Below are 11,225 nucleotides of genomic sequence, written 5' to 3'. Positions count from 1 at the left end.
TTAAGTGGGTGAATGTATTATTTCGCAGCAGCAGAAAAAAGTAAATATACTTTATTTTTTATTAAAGAGCACAAATGGAGCAAAGATAATCCTTTTCTTTGGATACATTTAGCGAACTGAGCCCCAAATATTTTACAATCAAAAAATTATTTAACAATAACGATTGCTATTTTCAAAGACAGGACTTAATTAAAAAATTTAACTAGAAATTTAACTAGTTTTCATATAAAAATCAGGTTTTAAGTTTCAGTGTTTTTACAGAAGACTGTAATACAAAGGCACACAGAGAGGAATGGTGGATTTTTCATGTTTGAAATATTTACAGACACATAGGAAAGATACATTTACGTATTCTCAAGATGTGTGTGGCTTCTTCAGCATCCCAGTTACAATCTTTGCCAGCATCAGTCCACTGAAAAGAGATGATTTTATATCAGAAAAGGGTTGAAAAGTAGAAGTTTCTGATCTTCTAAGTGCAGGATATTATAAATGATTAAATTTTAATGTGTAATAATGGTGTTTTACCTGGCTAAAGTCATTAAACCAGCTGGCATGAACTTCCAGGAGGTGAGAAACCTAAGTCCCATCACCACAGCCAGAGTCCCTGAGGTGCCTGCGTTTCCCCAGCGGAGAGAGACAGTTGTTGCTGTATGTGTTTGTGAAAGCTGCACTCAGACTGACAGACAGTTTTTAACAAACCAAACCTGCTCACCTAGAGAAAGCCAGACGTTCCTGGGATTCTGAGATGCCAGATAAGCACCGACTGCAGCCAACAGGCCAAACAGGAGCCCTGCAGCCAGAGAGGTGACGCTGCCTGTGGAGCAAATGCACCAGGAATGCTTTTATTTTGAAATGAAGCCTTGAATTAAGTTTTATCAACCCTCTACTTTTACCTTAGAATGTGACTTTGTGCACCTGGTTTGGGGTTGGGGTTAGGTAAATGTCCTACATTCAAAATCCAGCTGGTGTTATTAGTGATGTGTGTGTTAACTGTTGTAGCAGCTGGAGGTGGAGCTGGTTTTAACTACTTTACATAGTTAAATAGTTGAGTCCAGTGGTTCCCAACCCAGGGGTCAGGCTCCCTCTAAAGGGTCACAAGATAAATCTGAGGGGTCGTGAGAGGACGATTAATAGGGGAGGAAAAAAGACGAGAAAAAGAACACAAGTCCTGATGATGCATCTGTTTACAGTACTGGGACTTTTTCTCATCTTTGCTTTTTTGGTTTAACTTTCTGATCATTGTACTTATTTGTACGGTGGCCCTGAGGATGCAAACACAACATTTCAAAAACAGAGCGACGTTTGAAAAAACACAACCACATTTCTGATCATGGGAAAAGTTGGGACATCACCTCTTGTTTGTGATTTAACATTTGTGTTTTCTCAAGTGTTGTCAGGGCCTCCGTATATGTTTTTTGTTTTGTTTTGTTTTAAATCTTAATCTTGAAAGTGACCACAGTAGTTACATGATGAATGTATGTTAATGTATGAAGTAAAAAGGACAACATTTACCTCTGAGATTTAGTGGAGTACAAGTTTAAAATAACATAAAATGGAAATAAGTAACTTAAAATAAATTAGGAAATGTAGTTTCTTTCCTCCACTGCTTCTCCCAGTATGAGAGTGTGATTCTGAATGACTAAAACCAAACCTGTTTTAAGTTATATATCTATATCTAAGTGTGAGTGTGTCTCACCTACCTGCTTTGACATAACCAATGATTCCTCCTACTGACACCAGAACAGAGTAACTGTACCCGATCCAGTCCACAGCCATGATCCACAGACAACCTGAACAGAACACGGTCAGTTTAACACTTTACTGGTCTGTCAGGGTTAAAACTTCTTTAACTGGTTCACTATCAAAGAGTTAAAGAACAAAATATCATCCAAACATCAACCAGACCTAAATTTACAAACAAGTTTTAGCTCCTAGCAACTTCCGAACGTTTACACTTCCGGAGTCATGTGAGAGACTTTCAAAATAAAAGTACGCTTAGCAGAATATACACTCCGCAGTGTAGTTTTAACAAAATGCAACGATTTTATGGTAATTTACAAAAGAGATGCCACGCGATAGACACATTCATTTCTTAATACAAAGTTAGTGAACACTTGAATACACTGAGTTGTCAGTTTATTGGATACACCTGGTTAAAAAAATTCAGTCTAATACAACGATAATATGATGTAATACAGCTCAACAGCAACACAAACTACATCCTGCAGAGTTATTGTACAGTTGAATCTACACCTCTCCTAAACAATCTGAACACAAACTGAACTTTATAACCTTCATTAATGCAGGACTGTTGTATTAAAAACAGAGCCAGCCTACACTTTATTACCTCCTTGTGGTAACTATGAGCAAAAGCATGTTGGAGTATTTAAAAAAGATATAATATATATAGTCAGTCAGTCAGTTAAAAGTTACTTTAAGTCTACACCAACCACTTAGAAATGCATGGATTATAAAATATTTTTATTGTTGCCCATCTCATATTCCAACATCTTTTTTCTTCTTTTCAGCGACAGAAAGAATATCTTATCACAAAAATAAAGTCAGAACATGAAACTTGTCAAAGTAAAGCCACATTTGACCAGAAAAAGTCCAGATTTTTAAAAAGTCCATAGAGAGATTTTAAAAGACTTTTATTGCTGCTTATTTTATTTTCCACCGCCTTTTTTCTTCTTTTTGGGTTTGCTCTCATCTTCTAGAACAACTTCCTCTGCCGCAATTCGGACTCTCTTCGTCTTTGAAAGTTCTCGGGTAAGTTCTGTGGACGGACGAGAAACAGATGGTGGGCGTTTTAACAAGACACAGACAGAGGCTGTGAAATCATGAAGCTTTGTTATTATTTAGTGGAGGATAGTTAAACACAAACATTTTTTTAGAAACATCCTCTTTTGGAGCTTGAAGTTTTCCAGTGAAGCCAGTTTTCCACTGCTCACTGTAAACATGTTGGGGTTATTGCCACTTTAACTTCCTGCTGCTGAGTGGGCGAATGTTCAGCTGAGTATAAAGGTTAAGATCTTTTCTGCAGCTGATTCATTCTCATTCTTCTCGTCTTTACAGTGCATCTCTATCAAAAGAAACTCAACAAAAAAAGACCAAAATCTACCATCTATTATCTGTTACTGATGTCTCTTTCATAACATGATGATAAAGTGAAATGGACGCCAGTGTTTTCACCTTCAGACGTTGTCGCCTTAGCTGCTGGTTCCTCGGTCGTCTGCTGCACAGATGAAGGTTTCCACACGGCGAGGCACGTCAGTCTGGCTGTTGTGTTCACTTCCCCAAGGAGTGTGGGAGTCTCCAGCTCCTGTTGGACATCAGTGTTAACACCATTAGATAATCAGCAAAAACAACAGACTTATTTATGGAACTTTATTCTTGTAACAGAAGGTTTTACTGAGTCTGATATTTTACTACTTATATAATTAACTCTGAATACATCAATCTGGTTTATTTATTACTGTTGTTAAAGAATGTTATTACTCTGTTTTCCCTGTGGGAAATTCCTAAAACATACACTGTTGCTGCAAATGTAAATGTTTAAGAAACAAGTAAACAGTTTCTATTCATCTGTTCAAAAACAACATTATAGACGCGCCTCTTTAAGATGGAGTTTCCACATTTTGATGAATCCGTCATTTGAAGCCGTCACCAACACGCAGTAGTCCTCCATATCAAAACTGTCGACTGCTTTCACCCTGAAACCACAAAAACCTTAAATTGGTATATGTTTTGATTTTTCATGATATTTATTTAATTTAAAACTGAATTATTGATGTGATGTGATGTAATTACCTGGTTTCATGAGCCTTAAACTCACACACCCACTTCTCTTTCCCCATGTCACACATCCTCACAAATTCATCGTCTCCTGCGACGGCCAGGATGGAGTTCTGAAAAACAAGCAGCATTACAACATCTATCTAAACTCACAGGTGGTAATGTGTATGATAAATTAACCACTGTCATCTCTTGTTTGTGCAAAATTCTGACAAAAAATCTGAGTACTTGTCAGGAGAACTTACATTTAAGAATTTCACAGACGAGATCCTTTTAGGGTTTGTGACTGTTCCTGTCACAGAGGCCGTCTCCAGGTCGTAGATGTTCACCGTGTCATTTACTACCACCACATATTTATCCCCGTCTGGAGACCATTTAACAATGTGTGCATCTGTGTGGAGAAGAAAAAAATCACTTCAGGTCATTTCAAACATAAAAACATCTCTGAAAGTTCATTAATTTCATAATAAAACTTACTCTGTTTGATGTTTTTGATGAAGGCCGATCTTCCACTTATAAGATTCCATGTTCTACAAGAATAAAAATATGCAAGTCACTTCTGATTGGCTTTTAATTTTAACACCTGAGTCAGTCGAGCTGTGGATTTTACCTGAGAGTCTTATCTGTCCCGACTGAAAGTGCAAGTTTCCCCGATGGATGGACAGACAGAGATGTGACATGGCCTCTGATGAAAAGAGGATGAAGCTGGTTACTTTGACTCGTCACATCCAACAAAACAGTTTTTCTGCAGCAGCTCTCTCTCTCTCTCTCTCTCTGTGCTTACTTATGAGCGTTGATGGACTTCAGGCACTCCCACTTCTTTGTGCTCCACACACACAGGAGTCCGTCCTCTCCTCCGCTCATTAAATGAGACGCACCGTAAAACTCAAGGCAGGTGATGGAGCCTATGAAGTTACAGGTTAGGGGGACGTTCAGATCACTAGATACTGCCTTAAATTTATTTTACGTGTTGTACATTTTAATGCCAAACACAAGATTAACCAGAGTCACTCACCGTCATGATGCAGCAGAGCACCGTGCTCTATTTTCTTCTTCATGTCATACAGCTGTATGGTCTCATCTTTGCTTCCTGTGACAACAAACCTCTCACTGGCTGCTACAGCTGATATGGATGCTGTGTGGGCGTGATGTGTAAAGTCTGGCTTGGCTGTCCACTCCTGCGTGACAAATAAAAAATGGAGAGGAAAATAATCACCAAGTGCATGAAAAAAGTGAGGTTACACTCTTCTATCATCTCCCCCAAAAAGCATTAAACCCTATTATAGTGTTAGACACAGGTTATTGTTGTGTAGGACTACCCATCATCTACCCATCAACCCCAGTGACAGCTCAGTATTAACAAGTGGCACAGAACAGGAATTAAAACGCAATGACCGTTAAACACACAGCTACATAACAACAGACTCTGACTTACTTTTTCATCAGTTTTCACTCGGTAACCAAACGCGATCTGCTCGTAGCTCCCAGCAATCAGCTCCAGTACAGCTGCCATGCTGCTACAGCGAGCTAAGCTAGCCACTTAGCTTTCCTCTTCTACTTCAGCTCTTTTTGTTTAAAATATGTCGCTTGGTTACAGCGACAGCTATGACAGATGCAAAACGTGACCTACTCGAGAAACACAGTGAAAACAAACAACTTAAAAGGCGTAGTAAAGCCCGCTAATGTAACTGTTTCTGTTAAACACACTTCCAAATCCAAAATAACGTGCGCAGCTGTTGCGCATGCGCACGTGTCTACTTTGGTGTCATCCGGTAGTGTGGCGATTTTCAAAATAAAAGTCGGTGTTGTGGAAACAAGTGCGCTTGAGCGTCTGCATTGATTTCCAGACTTTTAAGGATATATAACTTTTCAAACATATGCGACGTCGAATTATCAAAATAAAGCACTTCCAAACTGACCGATTCCTAGCCTAGTTTCTCATATCATTTCCTTCTACAGCAATTTGAGGAGTTGATATGTAAGTTCATTAATGAGAGTGAAGTTTTTAATCGTTAAAATGTAATTAATCAATAAATCTAAAAATAAATTATATTGGATTAGAGTTACATAACAGCAAAATACAATAATAAAAATAATAACAATGGGTGGGAGGGGGGCGTTTTCCTGTCTTGTAATTGGTTGATTCCGCTGGAAACGTCATGATTGACGCCTCAGATAACTGTGCCCATAAAACGCTAGTTTCCTCAGAGGATGTGAAAGTCAGAGTTTTTCCACGCACCAGAAAACATGGCAAGGGGGTAAGTTGTGAAAGCCAAAATAAAGGAGATACTCGAGAATAACTTCGCCTGGAAAAAGTTTTCTTGAGTTCTTTTTAATGCATGTTTTTAATCGTCTGAGGGCGAAACTTTCAGCTCCTGTTCGACCTTTTTAAGACATTGAATCCACTCCAGACAGAACTATTTAATGTAAACAATGGATACAGTGTAACACGACACTCCTGATGGATTGTGTTGCTGTTCGTAAGGTGAAGGCGCTTTGGTTTGTAGGTTTTGTTTTTCTTGCTCTCTTGTAAATGTCCCTCAGACCAACAGCTGTTCCCAGTGCAGATTACAGGTCTGTACAGTGGATAATATCTGGATGTTGTGTGTTGGAGTAAAAGGCTGTTGTTTGGATGTGAGTGCTGCAGGGTCTGGTAGTAATTAGTGGACTAAAGTTATACAACAGAACCATCAGGACATAGTTTCCTCTGCAGTAAAAGACCGAAGCTGCTCGGTCTTGTGATAAATTCACAACTGTGCCCGAGCTAAATTAAGAACAGAGGAGTTTCTGTCTCAGTATGTGCTCCTTCCTGTCATTTGGTTCTTAGTCAATTTCTTTTCCCCAAAACTGTCAGTCATCTGTCTTGTTTGCAGGAAGGGTGTGGCAGCAGTTCTTGTTAATTTTGAGATACTTTTTGAGATTATTTTTTAACATATCCTGAAGGGACACTGGAATAACTTGACTGGGATGTTAAGTTTTTAATCACACATTACAGCCTGTGCATAGAGCCATGTAGGTGTAACTTAATGATGGATGTGTGGTTATTATGTTGAGCCAAGGTTTTCCCCACTGGTCTGTCAGTTGTGTCTGCAGGCATTGTGTTGTCCAACAAAAGAAAACACCGGCAGCAAGGCCAGGGTCCCTGGGGATAAAATTAAACAACAGACGGCCTCCAGAGGCTTTACAGGCTTCAGGATCGAAAAGCAATGTGATTTTAACGTGGAGGTGTACATTCTGAGTTCCTATGTGTACCACAGTCATACCCGTGTTAAGACACAACTAAGGTTAAGGGGTATTTTTATGAGATTTGGGTGAACTGACCCTTAACTTTCAGGTAATGTTATACCATTGGTCAACCCCCGTGTACTTCACACATTACCAGCCCAAAACTACAAACAAGAAACATGTTTGACACTGGTTTACAAACTGTTACTTGTTGGGTGAGTTTGTTGTACAGGGACAGTTTTAGTTGTGTGACTTCCTGTTAAATACAGATATCTGAATAGATAAATCAAGCAACACAATCTAATAAAAGGCTATCAAGATGAGAAGGACGGGGTTTCCTAGACGACATTATCACATTTGATTGTTTTAACTCTTGATTTAATCAGTGGCAAAAATAGAGAACTCTTCCAAACTCATACTGGCTGTGACAAATAATAATATAGTAATAATAATATATAATGCAGAAGTGGACGCTGTGAAGGAGCAGCACCTACTGTTCTTCTGAATGAAAACATCTTACTTTTTTTTTCATCTCAGTAAAACTGCTGGCTCACTGTCACGGCTTACTGGGACACTTGAAAAGAGCATTACCATTGTTAATGTTATTACTAATGTATTTTTCCTATTTGTTTTTCATACAATGTTGGCTGTGAAAAATGCTTGTCTCTGTCATGAAGAGCAAAAAACAAAACTGACCTAACTGGAAATCATTTATTAGATTGAACAGGACTTAAAAAATGTGAGTTTCAGTCTCTGTTCATGTCACTGCTTCTACTTCTACTTAATTCAGTTTGTTTGTTTTTGCCTTTTCTCAGTCAACAGGCCGGTCAGGAGCTCACTGAGGTGCTGAACGAACTCTGGCGGCTGGACAGCAACCGCCTCAGGCCGGGGACTGATTACACCATTTCCCTTCAGGTCAGTACCAGACGTCTGCCATCACTGCTTCTCTGCAATGCAAAGCAGTCAGCCAGAGATAAAGGCATTATTTGCAAACGCCATCTGGACCACTGACATTTTTACATTTAAAATGCAATTAAACTATTGGATGGATTACCATGAAATATGACACAGATATTCATCTCCTGCTCAAGATGAATTATTATGACTTTGGTGACCCATTAACTTTTCATCAACAGCATCATCAGCATGTTAGCATTTAGCTGAAAGGAGCTGTGTCTATGTACAGCTGTATGGCTATAGACTTGTTAGGGCTCCAGCATGTTTAGATTGTGAAAGGAATGACCACTTTAACTGATTCTGGGTCGGTTTTCCTGCCTTCTGTAGTTACAACATGCTCTCTGATGTTTTATCCAGGGGAGGGCAGGTTATGTGGCTCAGGGCAGTAACTATGCCAGAGACAGGGCCAGCGCTCCACTCTTCGCATATGTCAATGAGGACAAGCTCAAGAGTATCGAGACATACGCGCGTAAGTCACAGTTTCTGATATTTTTTACCCATTGCCCTTCTCTTTCACCAGAACCACTCATTTAACGAGCATGTGTCCTTGATGTGCAGATTTCATCAACCTGCTGGACAACTATGAGATGTCCACAGGTGTGTCAGAGACGGTCACCTCAGAGGAGCTCCAGGAGAACAGGCTGTTCATCGACGCCATAGTGGAGACGGACGTCATGAAGGTGCAGTAGTGTTAGGAGAGGAAGTCAGCTCTGAACCACATCTGTCATCATAAATTGTAAAACTAAAACAGAGTTACAACACAATGATCCTGCGCAGCAGCTGTTTATACTCCAGGTTACCTCCTGAAATGTTGAGTTTCAAGCTGTTGTTTATGTGGATGTGACTCCCTAGAAAAGCATCTTCCATTTTAACTAAAGAACTATAGATTATCACAGAAGAGTTTTAGCATGAGATTGAAAATTAAAAAAAAAAAAAAAATCAGCTACAGACTGCACAAAAAACTCTAGAGTAGAATTTGTGCAACTTTATACCATGTCACGCCATGCTGTCACAATATGAAAATACAATAACTTCCCTTTTTAAGTAGAGTCAAGGGACAAAATTATTACTGTATTATTAATTTTTCTTTCAATTACACATAAGATTTTTCTGCTGTATGTCCTTTGTTAATGCAGTTTATGAAATTGGTCAATAATTAGTAAGTATATAATAAGTATTTAAAGCCAAAGGTATTACTTTTTAACAAAGTACACTCAAAAAAATAATCACCATAAACAGACTTAAGTAGGCTATTTTAATTGCATTATATATTTTTTAAATATAATTTTACCACATACTTTCAATGTGAAAGGTCATATTTATGCTATGTTTTTTGATCATGTTAATTCTTATACATAGAGGAATAATTCTTAAATTCTTACATAAGCTTTATGTAGAAGTTTACATTAATTTAATTTAATCAAAGCTGACATTATGTAATTTATTCTGACTTAACATGATAGAAAAATATAAATATGACCTTTTACATTGAAAGTATGCGGAAAATTATAATGTAATTAAAATACATAACTCTATGTTTTAGGTTTAATTATGTTTTTTGAGTGTACATTTAGTCGCTTGGAAATAGTAGAAATGTTCGGAGCTGTTAATAATGTTTTAGCCTAACAAATATACTTTATTTGCTGAATATTATATTTGTCTGATGTGTTTTTTAAAAGCTCTTATATGCTCTTCACAGTGTGCTCACAAGTATCTGGTCAGGAAGAGACAGTCACCATCAGATATTACACAGTTCAAGAAACAGCTGTATGACATCTGGTTCCGCCTCTACCACAGGGAGAGAGGTGGAGGGTGAGTGTCACTGAAACAGCAGGGGGCGCTGCTGCAGTATGTAAAGAGACTGTCCTTCAGGTTAGAAGACAGAGCAGTGGTTTAATCATCTACAGACAGACTCACAGAGGTCGGCCTTTAACAGCTTCAGGACCGGTTCTGACATGGAAACAGATGAATTTCCTCCCCATCAATTTAAAAACATACATAAAAATAAACAGAAAATTCAATTTTATTGTGTTCAGTTTTCATATTTTCAATGTTTGCCTGTTTCTAAAAGAGAGGAGCAGGTTGTTTCACCTTCAGTGGTACTATCTTTGTTTAAGCAGCCAAGAAAAACAGTAGATAAGAGAGGAAAAAAAAACTCTAATAAGACGAATGAGGACAGGCATGGAGACTGAATATACTCACACTGCTTTCATTATAGTGAAGATTCCTGTGGATTTGAACATGTGTTTGTTGGAGAGACCAAATTCGGCCAGGAGATCATGGGTCTGCACAACTGGGTCCAGTTCTACCTGCAGGAGAAACACGGCCATGTTGACTACAAAGGTTACAAAGCAAGAGACAACAAAGACACAGTGAGAAAATACTCACCTTCTGCATAATGAACTGAACAGTAAATAAATGCATGAGCTCCTGAATTAACTCTTTTTTGTCATTGTTTTATAGCCTGATGAAGATGACCATGTCCTGAACCTGCAGTTCAGCTGGAAGGGTTTGGTGAAACCGGTCGGCGGCTCCTTCATTGGTGTCAGCCCAGAGTTCGAGGTTGCTCTCTTCACCATCATCTTCCTCATGTCGACTGAGAAGATGACGTCCGTGGTGGTGAAGGTGGATGAGTACATGCTGGAGCTGGTCGTGTATCGGCACGGGCGATCCATCGGCACGTCCTTCCCTAAACTGCTCAGCAGCAACAACAGAGATTTGTAATACTTCACTACACAGGCTGGATGCTTTTGTTAAACTTAATTTCTACGCAGTATAATCTCAAAACAAACCTGGATCGGGTTCTCTTTGCACTAAACGTCAGGGTTTAACTATCTATAAAGCTTAAACATCCTGATCTGGATAATGAAAGGAATATAAATTGTTATTAAACACATTTCTGTCATATTCTGTTTACTATTGTGGAGTAAATAAAACTGTCTTTGCTTTCAAACCAGTGTGTAAATGTTTATTCTTTTTAAAATTAGGCAAGATAGGTCACAAGATTTTCAAAGGTTCAACTAAAGCAGCACAGTTGTACATAGTTATTTTTAATATCTACATAATGTAAATAAAAGTTTGTTTCTTCGTGCCCTGGGTTTGGTCTGTCAGGTAGATTTCCTCACAGGCAGTGTAAAGTTCAGTTAGGATTAAACTGAGGGTAATAGCGTACACCACACCAGTATGATATCTATTCAAAAATAGGGCATAAAAAATAACATTTTCGCGGTACTGCTTTGGTTATCCTT

The 11,225-nt window shown here is 38.5% G+C and overlaps 3 protein-coding genes across 3 annotated transcripts; 1 reads left to right on the top strand and 2 right to left on the bottom strand.

The window, feature by feature from the left end:
- Positions 1–35: 35 nt before the first annotated feature.
- On the bottom strand, positions 36–1,969 carry LOC108884253 (transmembrane protein 14C). The gene is made up of 5 exons (XM_018678052.2): positions 1,906–1,969; positions 1,701–1,790; positions 713–814; positions 526–613; positions 36–412 (listed from the first exon to the last, which is right to left on the bottom strand). Exons 2-5 carry the CDS (start codon positions 1,774–1,776, stop codon positions 355–357), a joined length of 324 nt encoding a protein of 107 aa, XP_018533568.1. The 5' UTR covers positions 1,777–1,790; positions 1,906–1,969; the 3' UTR covers positions 36–354.
- A 150-nt stretch (positions 1,970–2,119) lies between these two features.
- On the bottom strand, positions 2,120–5,564 carry pak1ip1 (PAK1 interacting protein 1). Its single transcript, XM_018678051.2, has 10 exons — positions 5,231–5,564; positions 4,811–4,973; positions 4,580–4,700; positions 4,406–4,480; positions 4,273–4,325; positions 4,041–4,186; positions 3,811–3,908; positions 3,614–3,713; positions 3,193–3,322; positions 2,120–2,776 (listed from the first exon to the last, which is right to left on the bottom strand). The coding sequence occupies exons 1-10, from the start codon at positions 5,306–5,308 to the stop codon at positions 2,667–2,669; spliced, it is 1,074 nt and encodes a 357-aa protein (XP_018533567.1). The 5' UTR covers positions 5,309–5,564; the 3' UTR covers positions 2,120–2,666.
- A 390-nt stretch (positions 5,565–5,954) lies between these two features.
- si:dkey-222f8.3 (Poly(U)-specific endoribonuclease-C-like) lies at positions 5,955–10,930 on the top strand. Its single transcript, XM_051069883.1, has 7 exons — positions 5,955–6,053; positions 7,836–7,935; positions 8,335–8,446; positions 8,536–8,657; positions 9,677–9,789; positions 10,196–10,349; positions 10,441–10,930. The coding sequence occupies exons 1-7, from the start codon at positions 6,043–6,045 to the stop codon at positions 10,699–10,701; spliced, it is 873 nt and encodes a 290-aa protein (XP_050925840.1). The 5' UTR covers positions 5,955–6,042; the 3' UTR covers positions 10,702–10,930.
- Positions 10,931–11,225: the final 295 nt, after the last annotated feature.

Source organism: Lates calcarifer, linkage group LG4 (genome assembly GCF_001640805.2).
Source record: "Lates calcarifer isolate ASB-BC8 linkage group LG4, TLL_Latcal_v3, whole genome shotgun sequence".
NCBI lineage: Eukaryota > Metazoa > Chordata > Actinopteri > Centropomidae > Lates > Lates calcarifer.
The sequence above is the reverse complement of the archived record's forward strand: the minus strand, read 5'-3'. Positions and strand labels throughout refer to the sequence as shown.

Excerpts from the sequence above, each read along its gene's own strand:
- LOC108884253 (XM_018678052.2), bottom strand. The coding sequence starts at position 1,776 with ATGGCTGTGGACTGGATCGGGTACAGTTACTCTGTTCTGGTGTCAGTA. Across the intron at positions 815-1,700 it reads CATTGGTTATGTCAAAGCAG|GCAGCGTCACCTCTCTGGCT; the intron begins GTAGGTGAGACA and ends TTTGCTCCACAG. Across the intron at positions 614-712 it reads GAACGTCTGGCTTTCTCTAG|GCACCTCAGGGACTCTGGCT; the intron begins GTGAGCAGGTTT and ends GGGGAAACGCAG.
- pak1ip1 (XM_018678051.2), bottom strand. The coding sequence starts at position 5,308 with ATGGCAGCTGTACTGGAGCTGATTGCTGGGAGCTACGAGCAGATCGCG. Across the intron at positions 4,481-4,579 it reads AAGTCCATCAACGCTCATAA|AGGCCATGTCACATCTCTGT; the intron begins GTAAGCACAGAG and ends TCTTTTCATCAG. Across the intron at positions 2,777-3,192 it reads TAAGGCGACAACGTCTGAAG|AACTTACCCGAGAACTTTCA; the intron begins GTGAAAACACTG and ends GTCCGTCCACAG.
- si:dkey-222f8.3 (XM_051069883.1), top strand. Across the intron at positions 7,936-8,334 it reads ATTACACCATTTCCCTTCAG|GGGAGGGCAGGTTATGTGGC; the intron begins GTCAGTACCAGA and ends TGTTTTATCCAG. Across the intron at positions 8,658-9,676 it reads TGGAGACGGACGTCATGAAG|TGTGCTCACAAGTATCTGGT; the intron begins GTGCAGTAGTGT and ends TGCTCTTCACAG.